The sequence below is a fragment of the Aulonocara stuartgranti genome (assembly GCF_965226115.1).
Source record: "Aulonocara stuartgranti genome assembly, chromosome: 8".
Lineage (NCBI taxonomy): Eukaryota > Metazoa > Chordata > Actinopteri > Cichliformes > Cichlidae > Aulonocara > Aulonocara stuartgranti.
Genome location: NC_138959.1, coordinates 10,018,936 through 10,044,817, shown reverse-complemented (window position 1 = coordinate 10,044,817; position 25,882 = coordinate 10,018,936). Strand labels below are relative to the sequence as shown.

The window sequence follows — 25,882 nt, the reverse complement described above, 5'->3', positions numbered from 1 at the left end:
AAAGTAAGTTTTTTATTAGCATGAAAGAATATTGCCAGGATAACATAGGCGGCCTTAAGGTTGGTGTATATTAAATGCAGTATTTGCAGCATATACCATATTTATTTGCATGTTCCCAAGTAAAGTAATGGCAATAAGTAGCCTAGAAACACTGAAAATATTTTTAGTTGTGCTATAAGTTGCCAAAGTTAAATAAATTCTTATCTAGTATAAACCTATTTTCTTATTAATATATGAATGAGAGATATTTGTGAGCAACTCAGCTGATTTGGACTTATAAACGCTCTTCAGTTATTACTGTGTTATGAAGCTTTGTCCCTTTCTTAAATACACAGTAGCACCTGTGGAAGAGAGTTCATTACCTATATGGTCTGCCTCAAACTCATAGCTCATAGGCTTGTCTGTGATCATTGTCATTCCCCAGGCCGGTTCCTGATGTAGTTTAAAGCAGGCTTTTTGGCTTTGATTGTATTGTATAGACTCTAAACTTGGGCCTGTTTATAGGTGTATGACTGATATATATTATATTAAAGTATAGTTTTAAATAGGAGTTTAACAGGTTGACTGCGGATCCTAGTTCATAATCTCTGTTTTGTGGACACCGTATGTACTAGTGTAAGCGAATCGGTGCACATAAGTGACTTTGTGATTGTGCTACTCTCCCTGAGACAGTAAAGTGAGGTGAACCAGATGTCCTCGGTTCTGCTCTGACGGTGACCCAATGACTGATGCTCTGCCACTACAGCCATGCTGCTAAAGTCCCCAACAGTTGGTATGTTTCCATATTCTCTCTTGTTTTCTCTTTGAATGTCAACATATGATAAATGATAACGAGCCACATCCAGCAAGGCCTCGAACACAATAAAACGAGGGAAATCTTCTCTTTTTAAAGTGTAATTGGCAGTTCCAGTTTGTTCATATATTTAAAAAATATGGGAATGGACAGGACACTGTTTTTTCATTTTGCAGTAGTAAATAGCATGTACTGTATGTGGGTCCTTTGTGTAGTGGTTAATGGATTCATCTTACACATGAAAGCTCCCTGGTTTGAGAGTAGGATTGGATACAAATCCACCCTCAGGGCGTCACAAGCCCAGATAAATGGGAACGTTGTGCCAGGAGGAGCAGCAAACTTGCTCATTCACATATTCTCCTTTTTAGCGGTTGTTTTGTCTGGTAATCACCTCTGGGTTAAAATACGAATGCATCCAGACTTTTTAAAAGCTAGAGCCACTTTGTGTCTCCATACTGAGACACAAAGTGGCACACCAAATCACCCAGGTACGAGTATGCGACTTATTTAACTTAATCTTATGAATATATACATTTAGCCTGGGTTTAGTTAAACGAATAACATGGATTTGTTAAAACATTTCCCCTGTCCAGAATGATATAACTGTCTCTTGATAATGTTTTTTGTATTTTAAAGCTCTGCTAAACATAGCTATGAACAGCTGACTCATTTACATCAGTCATATCTGAGAGTTACCTGCTGTAGATTACCCAGAAACTAAGGCCGTTTGTATCTTGTTGACCGGCAGTATAAATTAATAAGGACACGTTAAAAAAATGTGCACATGTTGCTAAAGGCCTGGGGGAGAGCGAGCCCTTTAAATATCAACTTATGAGCTTATGAACTCTAACCTCTTTTTCTGAAAGCAGTTGAGGGGATGGGGGGGGCAGAGGGGTCACACCTGACCGTTTCCAAATATGATTATGTCAGAATAAACTGATTATTTCAGGCATATGAGACAAATGTGCGTCACGGGCTAAATTTAAACACTTTATGTCTGAAGGCAAGGAGACAAAACGACCCGGTCAGATGTCCTCGTAGTGGAAGCTTTATTTCACATAACAAAAGCAACACGGCATATATTACATACAGAAATTAACATCTTGAAAAGGAAAGAACTGAATTTAAAATACAGGAAAAGTCTGAGAGTGCTGACTGCAGAAACAAGCGATAACGGGTGGTGTATTTAGAGATGGCCTGCGTATGGCCACTGTAACAGCTCCAGCAAACAAAGCCACCTCTCTTTCAGTCCGTTATTCACGTGTGGAGCCTCTCCCTGATCAGCATGCAGTTACACAGACGTCTGTTTGTAGTTCTTGGTGTCCAAAACCTTCTTTCCACACATTGCACAGATTCCTGGACACAACAGAGAGAGAAAAGAACAATGCAAAAATGGTTTAAGCAAGCATCATTATTTTATCAGAGGTTTTTGGCCTCTTTGGGGCAGCAGAACTGAACTGTGAACAGAAAACAGCAGCATCAGCTCCGTCTATCAAACTGATGAGTTTAAGTTAAATATTAACTCTCCTGTAACTATGCTTTTTGATCACATCAATTCCTGAGGAAGACCAGAGGTCCTTTTATCTGCAATATGCCCCAGCTCAGGGTTCCAGACTCCAAAAGGCATCTGGTGGAAAATCTGGGAGCATTATTGTTTCTCTAGCGAGTTCTTAATGTCCTGCCGAAAGCATGTTTTTCTCCAATTTTCCCTGTTCAATGACAGAAAAAGCACAAAGGGCAGGCAAATAAGAAATGACAGTAGAGACCTAAAATTTTGCATAATTCTGATGAAGAAGTGCATATTTCCTCAAAGTTTTTTTCCCCCAGGAAAATGTGAGGCATCTGATGAAATGACCGATAGCCAAAACAGAAGGTCAAAAGCACAACTTCTCCAAGGCATTATAACAAGCCTATTCAAATGGCGGCCCAGAATCAACCAGCGAGTGGCCCTGCCTGTGGTCCTGGCAGAAACACAGAGAAAACGCAAAAAATTTATTAATTAATTAATTTAAAAAAATTAAAAAGTCCTACAGTGTAGTGTAGACTGTGAATGCAACACTCCTAGTAGCCTAGCAATATTTAACCCACAATACACCGTGATGTAAACATATTAAACTATCATCGTATGATGTGACAACAGCATGTCTTTCTCAGTCCAAAAGTGTAAAATTGACAATGAAAACTGTCGGTTTAACCCTGCCTGGACTGACAAATACTTATTCATTTTACCGCCAAATCCAAATGCCAAACCTATTTGTTTAATTTGCAGTGAGTGTGTTGCGGTACGTACGAAGGCACCACAATGACAAACACCAGACTTTCTACACAAACTTTCCAGAGCAATCTCAGGAGAGGGCTGCAAAGTTTAATTGCGAGTTTAATAATCTTACAACCGGAGTTGTACTACCATGGTGAGGGTCCTGTACAGCCCAAGAGAGAGCTGCAGCAGCTTCCCTTCGTGTTTGGTTCTTGGCGAAGAAGAAAAGGCCTTTCACAGATTCTGAAACAGTGAAATACTGCATGCTGGCTGTGGTGGATGCGGTGATAAGTGACGAAAAAACTAAAGTGTGACATCTGCTATTAAAAGCGTACCCCTGTCAGACAGTTCAAATATTCGTAGAGTTTAAGTTCTGGCGTCAGACAAGTTTGAAATGCTGTTAGATGACCTGAAGAAAACTGATGTAATGTCTATAGCAGGATATGGGTTCACAGACAGAACTGATATTGCACAGTTGTGCATATATGTCTGGTTTTTGGATGCAAAATTGCTCAGCTATTACCGTTAGAGGGACACACAGCTGGCGAAATAATGTTTGAGAAGATTTCAGCTCTTTTTGAGGAAAATGGTCTGGAAATGAAGCGTGTCTGTATACTTGTGACTAGGGCTGGGCGATATATCGAGTTTTTTAAAAATATCGATATATTTTCATACGAGATATAAGATGTGACAATATCGTTTATATCGATATAGTCTATGTTACGTTATAATTATACTTGTGGAGCCGCAGGTTTGCCTCTCTTTCGTCCACTTTTGTCTCTACGCAACGTTACTCGGACTCGCCTCTCCTTCACTGAACACAGCGGAAAATCTCCGTTAGCGAGTTACCGTGCGTGGGGCTGGGCGGCGTCAACGTGTTAGCGAGCTAACAGCGCTAACGAGCTAACCGCGCTAAAGACATGCAGCCCGGAGGGGCTGCACGGCCTAAAATCCTTTCATTTTCTCAAAAATCGACAGTGCACCTTATGTATGAATTCTGGTTGTGCTTACTGACCGCGAACCGATTTTATGTGGTACACAGCGCTCAGCAATCTGTCAAAAAATGTTTTAATATGACTTTGCTAAACTACGGAGCTGCACCGCTTGATGGATTGTCGGAGGATTACGGCTACCGAGGAGGAGCCTCGCGGAGTGATACGTACTGTGTGTGTATAAGGACCACAAATGGCACCTGTTCAGAGACGTGGTGCAGCTGTGAAATCTGTCTCTTTGTTATTATGCTCAGCGTCTATTAGTTTACATTTTGACTGCACAATTGTGAGCTTTTTGTTATGCACAAAAACAACATTGTTTTCTTTTATTTATGGACCATGATTATTTAATAAATGCTGATAATTTATTTTTGAGTAATTTCTTCATGTACATCTACGCTGTATGTAAATAAAAGTGCCCGTGTGACATCTGGGACACAGTGTGACTAAGAACTCTCTTTTTGTTCTTAACTTGTGGCTTTAAAAAAAAAAAAAAAAATCGAGATATATATCTTATATCGCCATCCAGCTAAAAAATATCGAGATATGAATTTTGGGTCAGATCGCCCAGCCCTACTTGTGACAGATGGGGCTCCATCCATGGCAGGAAAAGTGAGTGGTCAGCAAAATATTTATTTTAATTTGAAAGGGAATTATCAAAATGGTTTTTTTTTTTATTATTAGTATTTCAAATGTGCAAAAAAATAGTTTAGTTATAGCTCCCTTTTTTTTAATGGACCTTTTGGTGTGCATTTGTGAGAGGTCACCAGATTTACAGGGGAAAAAGGAATAAAAAATTACATGTTTTTCAATACAGTTGTGTGGGTTTGAAATTGATCATGATCTGCTGCTTACTGGCTGCTAAAAAGTATCTGCCCCAGATAAATTCCTCGGTTTGAAAATCTGGCCCAACTAACTTCTTAGTTGAATAGCCATGCATTATAGGAATACATAACTGTTTTGACCTCACTTTCATGTTAAAGTTTCCAAAAACATCCAAGCCTCAAGCAGGCTGTTCTTTTGTAACCCTGTTGTTGAATTCGTATTTGCCGAACCACGTGGGAATGAAGCTGTCATGCACTGTACTTTGCCCTACTCATCCTTTGTATTTGTTATTATATTTGCCCCTTGCTTCTTTATCTGGCCTGATAACCTGTAGCCACACTGGACCATGTAAGTAACATGAAGATCAACATATCTATACCTTTTGAGACGTAATGTCATTTGTATTATCTAATGTAAACAGCTAGCACTGTCAGCCATGCTACCTTTGAACTGTTAAACTAATCTTCTTGAAAGATTAAATCTTAGACCACTCAGGCAAATGCTGACTTCAGAACTACGGAAGAGGGACTGTTCATTGATCTGACTGACTCAAGAACAAAGATCTAGTCCAAGACCTTTAGTAGATATAAAATAGATTAAAGAGGGGGAAAAGCCCACCGCAGGTCAGAGTCCTCTCACATTCCCAGCTATTGCCACATCCTAATCTGAGCATTTTTGCCTCAATTTAAAGACAAAAAAAGAAAAATAAGTAGATGTGTCAGAAGCAGTTGCTTAACGGTTTTCAGAGCTGAAAGCTGTGAAGAAAAGCAAGACTACAAGTATAATGTTTACAAAGAACATCTGTGTATTGATCTGTGTATCATGCAGAGAGGCAGTTTTGTTAGAATCTGCTGAAAGCAATAAATGCATTCAAGTTTTGGACCCACAGTAGCATTCCTGCATGGTAAGCAGTGCGACTTTGTACCTTTCTTGTATGCACAGCCCTGGCAGTAGTGTGATCCAGCCTGATGAACAGAGCTCTTGCAGATCCTGCAGATAGCAAAGCCGGACTTGCTGTAAGGGTCGAACCTGCCATGGGAAAGAATTATAGACACATAACTACAGATGCAGTAAAGTTAGCGCCATGGCTGTAATGAATTACAGTGGGGCAAAAAAGTATTTAGTCAGCCATCGATTGTGCAAGTTCCCCCACTTAAAATGATGACAGAGGTCAGTAATTTGCACCAGAGGTACACTTCAACTGTGAGAGACAGAATGTGAAAAAAAAATCCATGAATCCACATGGTAGGATTTGTAAAGAATTTATTCGTAAATCAGGGTGGAAAATAAGTATTTGGTCAATAACAAAAATACAACTCAATACTTTGTAACATAACCTTTGTTGGCAATAACAGAGGTCAAACGTTTACTATAGGTCTTTACCAGGTTTGCACACACAGTAGCTGGTATTTTGGTCCATTCCTCCATGCAGATCTTCTCGAGAGCAGTGATGTTTTGGGGCTGTCGCCGAGCAACACGGACTTTCAACTCCCGCCACAGATTTTCTATGGGGTTGAGGTCTGGAGACTGGCTAGGCCACTCCAGGACTTTCAAATGCTTCTTACGGAGCCACTCCTTTGTTGCCCGGGCGGTGTGTTTTGGATCATTGTCATGTTGGAAGACCCAGCCTCGTTTCATCTTCAAAGTTCTCACTGATGGAAGGAGGTTTTGGCTCAAAATCTCACGATACATGGCCCCATTCATTCTGTCCTTAACACGGATCAGTCGTCCTGTCCCCTTGGCAGAAAAACAGCCCCATAGCATGATGTTTCCACCCCCATGCTTCACAGTAGGTATGGCGTTCTTGGGATGCAACTCAGTATTCTTCTTCCTCCAAACATGACGAGTTGAGTTTATACCAAAAAGTTCTACTTTGGTTTCATCTGACCACATGACATTCTCCCAATCCTCTGCTGTATCATCCATGTGCTCTCTGGCAAACTTCAGACGGGCCTGGACATGCACCGGCTTCAGCAGCGGAACACGTCTGGCACTGCGGGATTTGATTCCCTGCCGTTGTAGTGTGTTACTGATGGTGACCTTTGTTACTTTGGTCCCAGCTCTCTGCAGGTCATTCACCAGGTCCCCTCGTGTGGTTCTGGGATCTTTGCTCACCGTTCTCATGATCATTTTGACCCCACGGGATGAGATCTTGCGTGGAGCCCCAGATCGAGGGAGATTATCAGTGGTCTTGTATGTCTTCCATTTTCTGATGATTGCTCCCACAGTTGATTTTTTCACACCAAGCTGCTTGCCTATTGTAGATTCACTCTTCCCAGTCTGGTGCAGGTCTACAATACTTTTCCTGGTGTCCTTCGAAAGCTCTTTGGCCTTGGCCATGGCGGAGTTTGGAGTCTGACTGTTTGAGGCTGTGGACAGGTGTCTTTTATACAGATGATGAGTTCAAACAGGTGCCATTCATACAGGTAACGAGTGGGGGACAGAAAAGCTTCTTACAGAAGACGTTACAGGTCTGTGAGAGCCAGAGATTTTCCTTGTTTGAGGTGACCAAATACTTATTTTCCACCCTGATTTACGAATAAATTCTTTACAAATCCTACCATGTGGATTCATGGATTTTTTTTTCACATTCTGTCTCTCACAGTTGAAGTGTACCTCTGGTGCAAATTACTGACCTCTGTCATCATTTTAAGTGGGGGAACTTGCACAATCGGTGGCTGACTAAATACTTTTTTGCCCCACTGTAGCAAGTTAAAATGGTGATTTTCATGCGAGAAAGTATGTAGGTCTTCTATGTGAAAATAGAGATGCTGATGGCGCTCACCTGGCTTTCTTAGAAGTCAACATCTTATTCTCATTTAGTTTGCGCCCACCACTCTCTGATTGGAAAAAGCAGAAAGGATCCAATCAAACATCATCATTAAAGTAACATCACATTAAAACCACAAAAAAAGCTTCTGTGCAGGCCGGTAGTCCTGTATCACCACTCAGCCTACACTTGTGAAAAGAAAGTGCCCCATCTATCAGTTCTAAGCTTTTGCAGATCAGGACATAAATAAAAACTTCAAAAACAACATCAGATGAACAACAACACATCTTACACTGTGTGATTTTTTTCCTTGAACAAAAACTAAGCAGAAATGGATAAATTGTGTATAAAAACCTAAGTGAACAACATGATTCAGGCATGTGTTTATGCATAGTGGCATTTCCATTAGGTAGAGGTCTGGACTTTGACTGGGCCATTGCAAAACCTTGATTGTTTTACTTTTCAGACATTCAGCTGTAGATTCGCTGCTGCTCTTGGGATCATTGTCCTGTTGCATCAGCCAGATTTTAGCTGTTGGACAGAGGGCCTCACAGATAAGTCTATGATCAACTCAATGACTGCAAGGTGACCAGGTCCTGTGGCTGCAAAACAACCCCAGATCATAACTCCTTCCCCATCGTGTTTGTGCTGACAAGTTGTGTTTGATTTTCTCCATGCACAGTGTTACGCATTATGGCTATTCTGATCTCTTCTGTGCAAAGAACCTTGCTCCAAAAGTCTTTTGGTTTGTTCAGATGCAACTTGGCAAACCTAAGCTGTGCTGCCATGTTTGTGTTAGAGAAAAGAGGCTTTCTTCTGGTCTTGTGTGAATTTGCAGGCACATTCATTCCTGGGAAGATTGAAAGTTTTCCACTTTATAATAATTTTTAATCACTGTAGAATGAGCAAACTATAAACAGACTGATGAACAGCAACAAATGCTTCTCTAAGATCATTGCTGACATCTTTCTTCCTTGGCATCATGTTAAAATACACCTGAATGCTCCAGACAAGCAAACTGCTAAAACCTATGCTTTTATAGAGATGCTCACACTTGCTGATGATCAAACCAAAACTAAATGGATTTGATTATCAGTCCCGGAAAGATGAGCTAGGTCATTGGTAATGTCTGCCATGTGCTAACTGCCTAATGTTACTTATAGTGCATGGTGTCTGGCCAAAAAAAAAATGTCTAGCCCGTGCAACAGGGACACTGATTGATTAATGTACAGTTTATTGCCCACTTCAAATATGAAGAGAAAGGTTATACAAACCAGAAAGCACTGGATCTCAGTTAACTGTTCTCATAGACCAATGATTGATATCAGCTAAGTGGGTAAAAATCTTTATTCTTTCCTTTCATGTTTTTTCTGTAATTACCAGTAACAGATGCTAATAAGATGTGTTCTTGAGAGTAGCTTTACATTAAAAGTTATAGCCTTTGTTTCACTGGACAAGATTATTGGTTCTTTCATTTGGGGAGGGAAGCCACCTAGGGTTTCTAAAATTTTACTGCAGCGATGCAGATTTAGTGGAGGATTTGCATTACCTAATTTTCTAGCCTACTACTGGGCAGCTTACATCCATAAACTTTGCTACTGGCTAAAATCTTCTGGTTCCTCGTGGTGTAAATTGGAGCTATCATCATGTAAGGGCTCTTCTATACCAGCCTTGCTCTATTCCTCTTTATCCGTAAAACCCTCTCTGTATACTGATAATCAGGTGGTTCTTAACACACTCAAAATCTGGTTTCAGTTTAGACGGCACTTTAATTTTGTAATGCTATCTTCCTCGGGTCCTCTAAGCGACAACTATTTGTTTCCCCCTTCACTCTTGGACTCAACATTCTCAGTGTGGTGTGACAAGGGTATAAAACAGTTCAAACATTTATATGTGGATGGTGTTATCGATAATTTTCCCAATTTGTCTTCTCGTTACGATCTCCCTATTACCCATTTGTTTTGCCATTTTCAAATTTGAAATTTTGTTGCCAAGAGTTTCCCAAATTTCCCCTCTTTACCTCCAGAACAGCAGTGGGAAACTACGTTATCATTTATTCCTCATCACAGAGGAACCATTTCGAAACTCTATGATACTATCCTGTCTTTTAGTAACCACTCTAACGTTAAGCTTAAGTGTACATGGGAAGGAGACTTGGAATTCAAATACATGAGGAGTCTTGTGAACAGGCTATAGCGAGGGTACGGTCTTCCTCATTCCCGCGTGGTTCGGCAAATACGAATTCAACAACAGGGTTACAACAGCCTGCTTGAGGCTTGGATGGTTTTGGAAACTTTAACATGAAAGTGAGGTCAAATCAGTTATGTATTCTTATAATGCATGGCTATTCAACTAAGAAGTTAGTTGGGCCAGATTTTCAAACCGAGGAATTTATCTGGGCCAGATACTTTTTTTGCAGCCAGTAAGCAGCAGATCATGATCAATTTCAAACCCACACAAACTTTTTCCCCTGTAAATCTGGTGACCTCTCACAAATGCACACCAAAAGGTCCATTTAAAAAAAAGGGAGCTATAACTATTTTTTTTTTGCACATTTGAAATACTAATAATAAAAAAAAAAAACACCATTTTGATAATTCCTTTCAAATTAAAATAAATATTTTGCTGACCACTCACTTTTCCTGCCATGGATGGAGCCCCATCTGTCACAAGTATACAGACACGCTTCATTTCCAGACCATTTTCCTCAAAAAGAGCTGAAATCTTCTCAAACATTATTTCGCCAGCTGTGTGTCCCTCTAACGGTAATAGCCGAGCAATCACTTACACAAAAGGATATTATAGCCTTCACATCCCTATTAGCGAGACGTTGGAAGTCTGTTAAGTATCCTACAATTTCCCGGTGGCTTAAAGACGTTATGTTTTTCTTAAAACTTGAAAAAATTAAATATACGTCGAGAGGTTGCACAGCCAAATTTTTCCACAAGTGGCAACCCTTTATTATACTGTTAAACTCCTGTAAAAACTATATATATATATATATATATATATATATATATATATATATATATATATATATATATATATATATATATATATATATATATATGGGGATGAGTTCCTGCCCCAAGTGGAGGAGTTCAAGTATCTCGGGGTCTTGTTCGCGAGTGATGGGAGAAGGGAGCCAGAGATCGACAGACGGATTGGGGCTGCAGCTGCAGTAATGCAGACGCTGCACCGGTCCGTCATGGTGAAGAGGGAGCTGAGTGTAAAAGCGAAGCTCTCAATTTACCGGTCGATCTACGTCCCTACCCTCACCTATGGCCACGAGCTGTGGGTAGTGACCGAAAGAACGAGATCGCGGATACAAGCGGCAGAAATGAGCTTCCTCCGAAGGGTGGCTGGCCTCTCCCTTAGAGATAGGGTGAGAAGTTCGGCCATCCGGGAGGGGCTCAGAGTAGAGCAGTTGCTGCTCCACATCGAAAGGAGCCAGCTGAGGTGGTTTGGGCATCTGACAAGGATGCCCCCTGGGCGCCTCCTGGGTGAGGTGTTCCAGGCATGTCCCACCGGGAGGAGGCCCCGGGGCAGACCCAGGACACGCTGGAGAGATTATATCTCTCGGCTGGCCTGGGAACGCCTTGGTATTCCCCGGATAAGCTGGAGGAGGTGGCTGGGGAGAAGGAGGTCTGGGCCTCTTTGCTTAGGCTGCTGCCCCCGCGACCCGGCCCCGGATAAAGCGGATGAAGATGGATGGATGGATGGATGGATATATATATATAGATATATATATATATATATATATATATATATATATATATATATCCATCCATCCATCCATGCATAGGCCTGAACCCCCTCAGTGAGATCATTAACAAGACTGGCTACGGATACCGACTACGGAACGGAGCAGTTGTCAGCCACCTCCTGTACATGGATGACATCAAGCTGTATGCCAAGAGTGAACGAGACATCGATTCACTGATCCACACTACCAGGCTATACAGCAATGACATTGGAATGTCGTTCGGACTGGAGAAGTGTAGTCGGATGGTAACAAAGAGAGGGAAGGTAGTCAGAACTGAGGGGATTGAACTACCAGAAGGCAACATTGCAGACATAAAGGACAGTTACAAGTACTTGGGGATCCCGCAGGCGAATGGGAACCATGAAGAGGCCGCTAGAAAAGCTGCAACCACCAAGTACCTGCAGAGGGTCAGGCAAGTCCTGAGGAGTCAGCTGAATGATAAGAACAAGATCCGGGCCATCAACACGTACGCCCTGCCCGTGATCAGGTACCCTGCTGGGGTAATAGGCTGGCCAAAGGAGGAGATAGAAGCCACTGACATAAAGACAAGAAAGCTCCTTACCATGCATGGAGGGTTTCACCCCAAGTCCAGCACCCTGAGGCTGTACGCTAAGCGGAAGGAAGGGGGCCGGGGACTGGTGTGTGTCAGCACCACAGTCCAGGATGAGACAACGAACATCCAAGAATACATTGGGAAGATGGCCCCAACTGACCGAGTGCTCAGTGAATACCTCAGGCAGCAGAAACCCAAGAAAGAGGAGGGAGACGAGGAACCATCATGGAAGGACAGAGCCCTGCACGGTATGTACCACCGGCAGATAGAGGAGGTGGCTGATATCCAGAAATCCTACCAGTGGCTGGACAAAGCTGGACTGAAAGACAGCACAGAGGCACTAATCATGGCAGCACAAGAACAAGCTCTGAGCACAAGATCCATAGAGGCTGGGGTCTATCACACCAGGCAAGACCCCAGGTGCAGGCTGTGTAAAGATGCCCCAGAGACAATCCAGCACATAACAGCAGGGTGCAAGATGCTAGCAGGCAAGGCATACATGGAACGCCATAACCAAGTGGCCGGCATAGTGTACAGGAACATCTGTGCGGAGTATAACCTGGAAGTCCCGAGGTCAAAATGGGAGATGCCCCCAAGGGTGGTGGAGAATGACCGAGCTAAGATCCTGTGGGACTTCCAGATACAGACGGACAAAATGGTGGTGGCTAACCAACCGGACATAGTGGTGGTAGACAAACAGAAGAAGACGGCCGTAGTGATCGATGTAGCGGTTCCGAATGACAGCAATATCAGGAAGAAGGAACACGAGAAGCTGGAGAAATACCAAGGGCTCAGAGAAGAGCTCGAGAGGATGTGGAGGGTGAAGGTAACGGTGGTCCCCGTGGTAATCGGAGCACTAGGTGCGGTGACTCCCAAGATAGGCGAGTGGCTCCAGCAGATCCCGGGAACAACATCGGAGATCTCTGTCCAGAAGAGCGCAGTCCTGGGAACAGCTAAGATACTGCGCAGGACCCTCAAGCTCCCAGGCCTCTGGTAGAGGACCCGAGCTTGAAGGATAAACCGCCCGCAGGGGCGTGCTGGGTGTTTTTATATATATATATATATATATAGATATATATATAGAGAGAGAGAGAGAGAGAGAGCGAGCAGCTGGACAGCATAGTGGTTAGACTACACGCCTTTGGAGCAGAGGATCACAAGTTCGATTCCTGCCTGGGCCCTAAGGGTCCTAAGGCTAGATCCCCTATGCTAAGCAAACCTCTCGCAGATATATATAAGTATCGGTTAATTGTATTTCCGTAACTGCAAATACTGTGTTGTTTTCTTTTTTCAATAAAAATATTTACAAAAAAAACAAAACAAAAGGTTATAGCCTTATAGTTATAGCCTTCATCGAGTCCTCAGTGCTTAGGCTCAGTTCACCTTAGAATAACAACACATTTGCTCTGTGTGATTAGCCCGTCATAACTGGCAGATCTCAGGCCATCTATCAGTGTTTTCCTAACCACTTATCCAACTGTCATAGCATGGCATACACGGTACAGCAGACACAGCCACCAGAGAGAGACAGTTTTTCACTCTCAATTCCACATCTACAACTGATTTATAGTCAACCTAACAAGCATGTTATCATTCTGTGGAAGACACATCAGCTCCCAGAAGAAGTTTGAACCCAGAACCTTCTTGTAGTACGGTGACACTGCTAACCATTGTACCACACTAATCTCAGGGCAAACCTGGTATTTCCTTGTTTCTCACTTCAGCACTTACATAAACAATTAATGGTTAAAGAGTGTCATCTAGTGGTAAGAATTTAGTAAAGGTTAACTTTAAAAGTAAAATTCTAAAAATTGGACCAAAATGAGAACCTTTAAAGTTCACAAAGTCACGTTATAACGTGTATAAATGTTTAAAACATATTCAACCATTTAAAAGAAATTTACTTTCTAATCTCATGATACATCAGTGGAGTTCTCTATGTGTCTGCTATGCCCTCCGGTCGTTTGGCCACTTCATGAAAGAAAGCTGCTCTTGCCTGTCTTTGTTGCAGTTCTCTCACACCTCACGCCAGAGCTGAACGGGATTATGCTTGTTTGCAAAATTCCATGTAATTAGCTCCAGCAGTAAGTGCCCCTTTCCATTTAGTTACCGAGCTGAGACATGCATGTTGATTCAGGATTACTTATAGTGATCTTGGGAGTTGAACTGTGGCAAACCTGTGGGACCTGCACTGTTCTGTTGTGTTTGGTTAAATTCACCTGTATGTTAGCAGAAGCTTTTGTGGCCAGACAGGGAGTGTAGGCTTTGTCTTTGCGTAGGCTTTGACATGTAACTTAGTGCTTCTTTTCTTTTTTAGCAATAAAAATAAGTGGGGGGTTTTCTGTTTACTTTATTACTGTAAATTGATTGTAAATAAATGCCTTGGTTGTTCGGCAATCTTGTATGGACGTTTGTGATTTGGTCTGCTGGTATGTTATGTTACACTCCATGTCCTCCATAAACTGCAGATAAAAGCCCTGTAGATATGCAAGTCAGAGATGATTGTAGGTTTATAATCTTGAGTTAATATCACCGGTTTAAAAGAAAAGAAAAGAGAATATCAGATCATCCCCAAAGTAAATGTATGTACATTCTGAATAATAGTAATAGTAAGTTTGGACTTCAAATTATTTCTTTCAACTGTTCCTTTTCCAAGGGTATAATTGTACAGAACACATCTTGAATGACTTTAAAAAACAAAAACAAAAAAACAGGTTTGGATTTTCTCTAATCCACACCGGGTCAAAAGTATACATACAGGATCAAAAATATACACGCAGAAGTTTTTCAATAAATGGTGCTGAATGTTCTACGGTGTATTTTAACCTGACAAGGCCAAAACCTCTTAACTTCTCCTTAGTGATCATGATTGACTACAACTGGTAGTTTCGCTTTGCTAACACAAAAATAATTTGTTTTACAGCACTCATTGGAGTCATCAATACTCAGAACAATGGGAAAGTCAAAGGAACTCTGTGAAGATCTAAGAAACAGAACTGTAGATTTACACAAATTAGGTACTTTTCTTGGAGCAATTTTAAACCACTGTGGACTCCAAAATCGTCAGTTCAAACAACTCTATGTAAATACAAACTACTTACATATGCTAGCACTTTGCCAAGGTTTGAATGAGGATGGAAACAAGGAATCACCAAGGCACAAGATTGGTCATGAACTAGAAATTTTTCGAACACCACTGTTCATTTCCACGGTGAAGTGACTTTTATACTGCAAAGGACTGGTGGTAGCATCATGCTGCCAGTGATACTGGTAGATTGCATAAAGTGGATGGAATCAAATAAGCAGCCAGAATTACGCCACAAACCTTATTGTTGTTTTTCTTTTGTTTGTTTTAAGTCATTCAAGATTTGTGCTGTACAATTATTCCACCCTATAAAAGCAACAAGGTTAAAGAAATCATTAAAAGCCCCAAATTCATGTTCATGAACGTATTTAAACTACTTTCCTTGAGTCACTTAGTATATAATGATTTATTTTTAATATTTTAAGTCAATGCTCCTAAGAATGTACAAAAAACCAAGAGAAATCACACACTAACTGAACGCTATTTCAGATTTTGGTTTAAAAGCTTAATTTCCCCCTCCCCGTTGTATTATCTATATATTTTCTGTTGTTTTTAATTGTGATCTTTCTATTTAATCTTCCAAAACTTCCAGCAGCCCTTGCACACTGGTGACATTATGCCATTGAACTGAAACAAATCCAGATTTTACTCTGTTCACCTGTTGTATTCCGGGCTCCATCCTTCCAGGTGTCAGGAGTGATGACCTTACCGAGCTTCTTCTCACCTGGAGATAAAAAGCAACCCAGCATATGTAACAAAAACAGCGCAGTGGATTTAAAGGAAATAAGCCTAGAAGGTGAAGGTATGTTTTCCTCAACCAAAGCAACAGTGAGGACAGTAATAACAACAGTTAGCATCACATAGCGTTAGCCAGCTTTCTAAGGATCATCGAGCTTCTCTTAACGGGAAAAAAGACATTAGAATTGAAGATCTAAAATAAATTAAATGATAGAAGAATGGCGAGATACCTACACTTTTCACAAACCATTGTCCTTTTTTGTTTGTTAAAATAGAAGCTGAAGCGTTAGCTGCGTTTAGCTTTCTCTGTTAATGTAAACTTCCGGTCGTTACTTCCGTTTCCGTGCAGCTCGCAAGCGATTGATTGGTCAAAGCCTAGATTTCAAATCTCAGATGCCATTGGTTAGTTGTACTGCCCTTCGGCGAGGGTCCAAGTAACCCGTTTTGTAATTGGTTGCAGTTTCCCTTGTTCATCTGTAAAGTGGACGAAAACCTCTAAGTTTTCTTTAAAAATTAAAAGTTTGCTGCTGCATTATTTCACACGTGTGAATATAACGTGTGAAATATAACGTGAAATACGTGTGAAATAATTAAATCCAATAAATAATAATAAAAATAACTTTTAAAGCTTACAAACAGTAGGCGACTGTAGCAGTCAGGCAGAGACAGTTTAAAGAACACTGAAGAATCTCGTTTTTCTATTTGCTGTCAGAATAACGTTATAGCAGTGAAAGTAGAAAAAGAATGGCTCTCACTGATAAATAATAGTTCACATCTAGCTACATGTGACAGTGTTCACATGTTCTGATTAAATGGGGAAACTGATTAAATAAAGGATTGTGTTCAAACAAGTATACCACAAACATACAATTTGTTTTCAACCAAAATAAATCTGAGGTAAAAGGGGCTTAAAACAAAATCCACAATAATAATAAAATGAACGGTGATTTATGGATGTAGTAAAGGAGGATATGGAGAGGGTTGGTGTGACAGATGAGCAGGGTAGTGGTAGGATGAGATGGAGGCAGATGATCCACAGACCCATAAAGGGAGCAGCTGAGAGATCTGAAAATGGATTAGAAAATGTTCTACACAAATATAAAAACACAAAAGTCTCAATGACTACTTTGTCACTTTGAATTGAATTACACTGGACCGATTGCATTGGCCCAGGTCTCACATGTGAAAGATGAGAAAAGCCCATCTCCCACCAGCCATTCTCACCACCTACTACAGAGGGAGTGTCGAGAGCATCCTGAGCAGCTGCATCACTGTCTGGTATGGAAACAGCACCGTGTTAGATCGCAAGACCATACAGCACAAAGTGAGAAAAGATCATTGGAGCCTCTCTTTCCTCCATCACAGACACTTATTGAACCTACTGCATCCACAAACCTACCAGCATTGTGGAGGACCCCACACACCTCTCACACACACTCTTCACCAACCTACTTTCTGGCAAGAGACACCGGAGCATTCACGCCCTCACTGCCAAACTGCGAAACAGTTTCTTCCTCCAAGCTGTCAGACTCCTGAAAACTCAGAGACTAGACTGGCAGACACACACCTTTATACATTCCATTACCTCAAGTACTTATTGCACAATGCTAAAGTCTTTTTGCACAACACAATGTCATTATTGCACCATCTCGTTTCTGTATGGTTCTGCTCTATCTGGTGTTGCACTGTTTTTTGCCATTTTTGCACACTTGTACTTTAATTAGTCTTGTGTTGATTTACTGTTATATGTAGTGCCATGGTATTGGATGAAAGCTTTCTAGTTTCACTGTGGCAGCAATAAATGTATACTAAATGCATGACTGTCTGTAATATATTTAAAGTTGTTAAAACTATAATTTACATTTATTGAACTTTGTCTTGCCTCATCTACAAGGAAGAAGTATTGCACTTTTATTTTGAAGTGAAAGCGGAAGTGAGCTTGGTTCCATGTTTACGGAAACAAGGTCAAGCGATTCATCTATGGATGTTACCTGTGCTACAATTCCAGCGTTACGTTGAGGTTTAAAGTGTTTTGTGTTCAATTTGTCGGTGTCCTGCTGTAGTTCGGTACAGCCTTCACAATGTGGGACCATGAAATCAGAGCCATGGCGTCCACTCACGCTATCATCGCCGCTTCGGTGTTCATGGCGACGGTGCTACCTGCTGTGCTCCTACCGGGCTTCTCGGTGTACGGCACACACCTGCTGTGGCTCTACTCGGTGTCCGCTGCGGTCACCGCGGTCAGCGTGGCCGTGTTCTGGCTGCTCGGGATCACACCGCCCGCCAAGAAGCACACGCTGGGATACAAGGTGCTGATAACGCTTTAATAACGATGGATTAATGCCCGCAGTGCCACATGGGCTGTTTTATTTTATTTTTTTAAAGTACAATAAATGCAGTTTTTAAATGAGGGTTTCATTTGTTAAGGGGGAAAAGCTTTCCAAACCGACCTGGCACTGTGTGAAACACTAATTGCCCCCTTCAAATTTTGTCTTGCTAGCCCACAGAATATTTCCCCAAAATTCTTAGGGGATGAATAAGATGCTGTTTGGCAAATATGAGACCAGCAGTGGTTTTGTCCTCGGATCTCTTCCATGGATGCTATTATTGCCCAGTCTTTGTTTGTGGATTGTGGTGTAATGTGTTCCTCTTAGACTACTTCACTTTGTCAACAGGCTCTGTTCAAGTGATGTTTTAATTCAACAGGTCTGGCAGTAATCAGGACAGGGTATGGCAAGTAAAATTGAAGTTGCCTTTCCAAAAAAAAGAAAAACATTTTGACTTATTTGTATATAAATTAATGTGAATACTTGACTCTTGCATGTTCATCAAACCAATATATATTTTTTCCCCAGGAAGTGATCTTTTTATATCTGGATCTTAAAAGTTTGACTGTTTTCTCGCTGTTTTTTTTTCTGCAGCTGTCGAGGTTGCTTCGCTCCTGCCTGTACTTCTTCCTGTCGTGCCTGTTCTTCCACACTGTTGTCGTTTTATACGGAGCTCCACTGATCGAGTGAGTTATTGTTTTGTGAAACAGAGGTTGATAAAGAGAGACGCAGAGAGTAGCGATCACGACAGTAATACACAATAAACTGAGGATCCATGGAAGGATCACACATAAATGAATGAAAACAGCTGGCAACTACAGAAATCTTCAAACCCTGAAAGGATTCTGTCACTTATACAAAGTCAAGTGTTTTACTTTGTCTCTGCTTGCTTTTTATGTGCGTTTTAAAAATTCTTTTTCTACAAAACTGTCAATAACTCTCTTATTGCAGTTGTCGTTGATACCGTGAACCTATCATTTCTTACAGATCTGCCTTAGAAACATTCTCCCTTGCTGTGTTGCTGACTTCGTTAACCACGCTGAGGTGTCTTTGTGTCCTCGGCCCCAACGTCCAGGCCTGGATACGAGTCTTCAGTCGCCATGGGTAAGGCTGAAATCATTTTCCTTCTCTTTCTTTCCTCCTGGCTTTTCACATGTCTCTGTGTCGAAGATAGTAACTGTTCTTGCTTTTTCTTTGTCTCCGGCTCCAGAGCTATGTCTGTGTGGGACACCTGCCTGCAGATCACTGTGGCCTGCACACTTGTTGGAGCCTGGGTTGGAGCATTCCCCATACCTCTGGACTGGGATAGGCCCTGGCAGGTAATTCTATGCATGGACAAAGCGTATACTCATGGATTTGTATCCTCACATTAGGTCTTATACAGTCTGTGACCTAACCCAGCAAACATTTTGACTTTGAGTACTCGGTCGGCTTATAGTCCACGTTTAAACCTGGTTCAAAAATTTTTCAGCAATTAAAAGTTGTGCTGACATTGCCTTCTGATGGACGTGTAGTTCTTGAACACTGCTTCGATTTTATAGCAAATGCACGTTTGTGTGCTTTTATAACTTTTATGAAAGATACCAAAAGAGAGACTTTAATTGTTACCTTTACTCCGAAGAGTATTTTATATCTCACTGGTCCTTTGTCAGTTTGTATGTTCTTGTCTCTCCAACCAGAGATATCAGTGTAGGAAACAAAGAAGAGGCACTAAGAGAAAGGAGTCAAGGCATTTTGCCATAATCAGACATCATTGCTTGGGAGCCTCAGTCAGCACCCATATCAATTAAATATGACCTGTAGCATGTGACTTTTTTATGTTTAGGCTTGTTTTTCATTAAATTACATGCTACAGTTTAATAAAAGGGTTCCTGATATTTCCTCTACACACATTCATATCATTTAGATCAAAATAACACAAGAAGTGGCTCAGTCAGTAGTCTGGCTGTGGCACTTCGTAAGCAAATTAGTTGGCAATGAAGGTACATTCAGTACTTTTTCTTTCCCCAAGTGTCGACGCAGCAGATGGATCTAAATGTTTAATTTGGCACAGAATTTGTGCCAGATGCCCTTCCTGTCACAACCTACACATTTATCTGAGCTTGTGACCCTGAGGTTGGGTTTGTGTCTTCTGGTCTGAAACCAGGGATCTTTTCCATCCCTGGTTTAATTTGTTAACCACTACAGCACGGAGAATCAAATGTCAATTTAAATTTTTTTTTTGCAAATAACATGAATATTGCTTACTTTGGAAGAGAGAGTCTGACTAAACCTCTAATCTACTGTATGTGGAAATATTCTCTATCCACAGTGCAGTTTTTGCTCTTAAGACCAGGGAACTAACACGACCATTTAAACCATATTACCCGCGAAGCCTCTCTTAGATTTTTTTTTTTTGAGGTTTTCTCAAATTACTATTGGATTCACAAAGGCCTCTTAACTGCACGGACTTAAATTAAAGTAAATTACTGGTTTCATTTTGATGAATGGAGGAGGTGGATGTCCTTGTGATTTCATTATTCCATTAAAAGTACCTTTAAAATGACCTTAAATGGGTACTTTTCTGCTTTGTTAGTTGGTGAGTAGCAAAAGTGTTGTAGAAGGGAAACAAGGAAGAGAAAACAACAGGAAAAAATTGGAATACACATGTATTAATAGCAGCAACATCAGGCTGATGCTCTGTAGCGACAGAAGTGAAGATTGTCTTTCAAAAGCATGAATGAAGTGATAGGTTGCTATGGTGATATAACACAAGTGTGCCACAGGATGATACTGGGCACTAACCTGCATGAAGCTGGTGTGGTAGCTGTCAGAGTGAAAAAAAAACTGGTGTAAATTACACATTTTTTTGTAGCTGATTTAAGTTCTTAACTTCCAAATTCTCCACGATGATTTTTCTAAGCACTGGACAGAGTAATCAGCCAATGAATAATGAATTAGATTGTTTTGTTTTGTTTAATGGAAAATGGAACACATTAAAGTTATAATTGCACAGGGAATTCTGTGTAAAATGACTGAGGGAAAATGCAGAGGTAATTGGGGTGTAACTCAAATTGACAGACTAATAGTTCAGCTTCTCTTTGATGTATCGGACCAGTGTCAAGCTTTTAGTCAACAATCATGCTCACTTCTCTACTACTTCTTTTTTTGTAGGTCTGGCCTGTTTCCTGCAGTTTGGGCTCTTTGTTTGGCTACCTGACCGGGCTGGTTGCAGCTCCAGCGTGGATCCATTATCACCGCAAACAGCTCACATACAAGTGCAAGTGATAGTCAGACACACGTGTATTATGCCTGTGCTTGTGCGAATGTATCCACGATGGCGTGACTCCTGATCCTGCTGAATTTCTCTCACTTTTTATTATTTATTTGGGAGCATTCACCCCCTTTGCAGCCTGTAGGGTTGTGAGGCAGTTTTGTAAAAGCTCAGAGGTATTATTTTGTACATGTGATGGCTGAAACGGAACATTTTTAAACGTAATAAAATATTTTCTTCGTTAACAATGTGTATTTACTTGTGAAATTGGGCGATTAAAGCTCCTTGACGTCAGTATGTGTGTTTCTGAAAAACCTGCAGGTGGTGCTGTTGGTTCGCCACCTGTGTGCGTGTGTTTATGTGAAGGTGAGGAGAGTTTTAATGAAAGCAACAGACTGAGGCTCATTTGCAGTGAAATGCAAAGTAATCAGTATTATGGTTGGATGGCCATTTGTTGAGAGAGTCATGAGAGGAAGTTAGAAAATTAAAGAGAAAATGTAAACCTGCTGCAGAGTTGGCTTCCATTCTCTCTCTCACACACACACAGACGCTATTCTGCACCTGAAGCCAACTGCTGATGAATACTGTTCCTTTTTAAACGACCATTAATCTCGCTCCAACTCTATTTCAACACCCTCTCCGCCTCCCCAGCTCCCATTCCACCTTTTTCACATCCTTGGGCAACCATATTGATTCACTTTCATTTCGAGGACATTAATTTCCCTCCTTTCACGCCGCACCACATCTCTTAGTCCTCCCTTGCACCCAGTCACCGCAATGAAATGTACATTTTCCAGAACGGAATGTGATGTTCCTTGCAAATTGTCCGAACGATTGGTATACACAAGTAATTATGGCCAAGATTTAAAATAAAAAAAGCGGAAGAAATTGTCGGTTATCTTTGCTGTTTGAGCATTTTGTGCTGGAAAGTTTCAGTAAAAAAATCAGAAGCAAAGCTGCCCAATAGCCCTGTGCTTGAACTCCTTCCTTGTTGCCAGGGAAAAAACAGCCTGAAGGAAACAGATGAAAGATGGAGCAGAGGAAAGTCTTTGAAAGTCTACATATGCTTACAGCATCAATCTTTCCCTTTCTCTCTTTGATGAAACTCAATCTGACCTCATGCTGTTAACTCTATTACCCTTTGTGCTCCATGCTTTTCTTTTCTTTTCTGTTTTTTTAAATTTTACACTTCACTTCTGATGCGTCATTACATGTGGAGAGCAGGGGAGTTGGAGAGGAGGGCTTTGGAAGAGCATAAGGTATGATCAAACAGGTATCACGCTGACCTTGTGCATTGTATTAAAACGCTAAGTCTTTAAAAAAAGCTACGATTAGATATGTTTTTGAGTCCTTTGAGGGTTATTTTGCAGGTGTAGTCTATTTACTCTGAGGACTGAAATCTGGTTGAAGTTGCTTTGTTCGTGTGCTCAGTCACCTGTGGCCTTTTCAATCTGTGAGACAAGCACAAGGCCCTTCATTCACGCACACACACACACACACACACACACACACACAAAAGCTGCTGCTTCACAAATTGTTCCCCACATTCAATCTCAGAGAACTTTATTTATTCATTATTTGTTCTCAGGCAGCTCTATTGTAGCGGGGCATTGTGAGGAGAGGTAATTTGTCCTCTCTGCCCGTCCTCTCTCCTCAGCCTTTTTCTCCAGGGCGGCTGTGGTATGCATGTATTTGCAGAACTGTTATGTTTCTGCTTTGTTGAAAGAGAGTAGCAGACTGAAACCAGCCGGGTCCTCTGCTCTCTCTCTCTGGTGTTACCCCAAATCCAGCCTGCCAGAATGAGTATTTTTAAGAGTAGTATTTTTAAGATTCCTCATGCTGCTGACAGCACACCGAATTAAAACACATCTCTACATGCCGTTCTGTGCAGCCTTTGAACATTTTTTTTTTTTAGATCATCTTGGTTTGACAGCCTGCACATTAAATGTAAGGCTGTGTCTCATAACTCTCTGCCAAGCTAGGAGCTGAGATGACTCTTGAACAGGCTAAGGAAGAATACATTAAATTTGGGTGCTGATCTGGATCACTGTGTTTAAAATTGTGAAGTAAGCCACTGGCCTTTAAAGAGGAGATTGCTCTTAAAGTGCCCCTCAATTTGTCTCTTTTTCACCTGCTTCAGCAAGAAAGTCAAACATCTTATTAATGAAAGGGAGATCTTTCTCAGGAGATGGTGGATACCACTCAAACACCAGTATTCACAGCCGAGTGAATATTGGATTCATAAATTATACCAAATTTAAGAATGTGTATTAACTTCTCATTATTATAAATATTTAATAAACTAGTCGCATGGCAGAAACTCACTGCATTTAGGCATCTAGACAAGACGTGATTTAAGCGTTTGAATGTGGTATGGTTGTTATTGCCATGTTAGTGGCTGTTTACTGGGATTTTCCCACACAACCATCTCACGATTTTACACAAATATTCCAAAAAGAGCAAATATCCAGCGAGTGACAGGTATCTGGGTAAAAATGCCATATTGAGAGATCAGAGGAGAATGCCCAGACTACTTCAACCTGACAGGAAGGCCACAGTAACTCAAATAACAACCACTTGTTGCAAACAAGGTACACAGAAAAGCATCTCTGAATGCATAACACATTGAAACTAGAAGCAGGAGACCACGGCAGGTGCCACTTCTGTTAGCTAAGAACAGGAAACTGACGCAACAATTCACGCTGGCTCACCAAAATTAGACAACAGAAGACTAAAAATATTGCCTGGTCTGTTTGATAGTATCATCCCAATATGGACCAAAACCTCCAAGGAATGTTTTCAGCACCTTGTTGAATCAGTGCCACAAAGAGTTAAGGTAGATCTGAAGGCAAAGGGGGTACAAACCCAGTACTGGCAAAGTGTACCAGCTGAGTGTTACTGCCTGATGTGCCGGGAATTTACAAACACGGTAGTAAGACAAGTAAGGGGCAGGGATAGCTCAGTAGGTAGAGTGGTTGCCCCATGATCGGAAGGTCGGGGGTTCGATTCCCCTTAACAGCTACCCTGAGGTACCCCTGAGCAAGGTACCGTCCCTACACACTGCTCCCCGGGCGCCCAATGGCTGCCCACTGCTTCACTGAGTGAATGGGTTAAATGCAGAGAGCAATTTCCCCACGGGGCTCAATAAAGTACAATAATGAACACTCTTTCTAATGCAATTAAATAATAAAAAGGCTAGTGTTTTCTTTCTCATGCAGTAGAAATTATTTACCTTTATTTAAAAGAAAATTGATTTTATCCATCCTGGCGATGCAGCTCTTGAGAGGTAATAATGGATCAGTTCTAGACTGGATCAGCCGCAGGGATGCTCTGCTGTGATTGATGGCTTGGTTTAAAGTAGGCTGGCGGATTGATGTTTTGAAATATACCCCGTCAGAAGAAAAAAAAGGCTTATTAATCACAGAGAATTTTATGCCTACTTAACTCCTGATAAAATAAAAAGATAGCATGACATGATAGTCAAGTTCCACATGTAAACAGCTCCTTCAAAGAGGGATTCAGATTTCAATTTTCTCCCGATGAGTCACACCCACGCGTCATTTAACACCCTTCTTCTTACACTCAGTCTCTTGCTCCTCACGTCCCACTTTCTTCCTGCGTTTTGTTTCTCGTTTTCCCCCAATTTCTTCTATTCACACTCCGGTGTGCTCTTCATTAACAGTTAGAGCGGTGTGTCGCACATATGTTATTGCAGAGCTCTTGTGTCTCTTCTATCTACTCCAAGGGCGACAACAAAGGGTCTGTTGTTACTGAGGAGAGTTCAAGTGGGCTATCATGATGCAAGAGGGGATGCTGAAGGATTCCTTGATAAAAAGCAGGTACAAATCAAAACAAGACGTGAGATGACTCTCTTAAAAAGAGCTCCGCATGATGAATATGCTTTTAGAGGAACAAGGGGATGATAGTGACTAAAAGAAAGTGGCCGGAAAGAGGATGCCTGAGCAGGAGATTTATTTTTTATTAGATTTGTTAGCCATGTTAGGCTCTCTGCTGACTTAATGGTTAGTCCACTGTTTTGGTTTAGATTTGATCTCAACAGCTATTCGATGCATTTCCATGAAATTTAGTTTGAGATACTTTTTGGTACCCCGAGGATGTATCCTAATGACCTCATCTAATTTCGCTGTTTAAATTTGGCATTTATAACCAGTGAAAAACTTTTTTTCTCATTTGTTTTTATTGAGAGTCTTACTCATACACCCACTTCAGGTCTCTAATTGCTTTAAATGGTGGCAAGCCAAAAAAATAGGCAGCGCTGTTTTTGGAGAGCCTTCCTGTTAAACATCACCCAGTCTGAAGCCAGCCATCCAGAAGATTGCATAGTATAATTAAATGGGGGATAAATCATCCTTTTCCTTATTTTCTAACATGCAGGGTGCTTAACAAATTTATCTGACCACCTGTTAACAGAAATATTTTAGAAATCTGCCAAAAACTACTTTAAAACTAAAAATTATAACTATAGGGCGTGCCCTTGGTGCCGGTGGGGCATGCCCTGAACA

At 41.2% G+C, this 25,882-nt stretch overlaps 2 protein-coding genes across 3 annotated transcripts; one reads left to right on the top strand and one right to left on the bottom strand.

The window, feature by feature from the left end:
• Window positions 1-1,818: 1,818 nt before the first annotated feature.
• cript (cysteine-rich PDZ-binding protein) lies at window positions 1,819-16,145 on the bottom strand. 2 transcript variants are annotated; one of them, XM_082543488.1, is made up of 5 exons: window positions 16,014-16,145; window positions 15,700-15,765; window positions 7,653-7,707; window positions 5,793-5,896; window positions 1,819-2,149 (listed from the first exon to the last, which is right to left on the bottom strand). In XM_082543488.1, the coding sequence occupies exons 1-5, from the start codon at window positions 16,027-16,029 to the stop codon at window positions 2,085-2,087; spliced, it is 306 nt and encodes a 101-aa protein (XP_082399614.1). In that variant the 5' UTR covers window positions 16,030-16,145; the 3' UTR covers window positions 1,819-2,084. The 2 variants fall into 2 exon arrangements, with proteins under 2 accessions (XP_082399614.1, XP_082399615.1); XM_082543489.1 differs by lacking the exon at window positions 1,819-2,149 and adding an exon at window positions 2,156-2,754.
• A 1,547-nt stretch (window positions 16,146-17,692) lies between these two features.
• Window positions 17,693-21,607, top strand: pigf (phosphatidylinositol glycan anchor biosynthesis, class F). Its single transcript, XM_082543389.1, has 5 exons — window positions 17,693-18,088; window positions 18,701-18,792; window positions 19,094-19,210; window positions 19,317-19,425; window positions 21,260-21,607. The coding sequence occupies exons 1-5, from the start codon at window positions 17,861-17,863 to the stop codon at window positions 21,371-21,373; spliced, it is 660 nt and encodes a 219-aa protein (XP_082399515.1). The 5' UTR covers window positions 17,693-17,860; the 3' UTR covers window positions 21,374-21,607.
• Window positions 21,608-25,882: the final 4,275 nt, after the last annotated feature.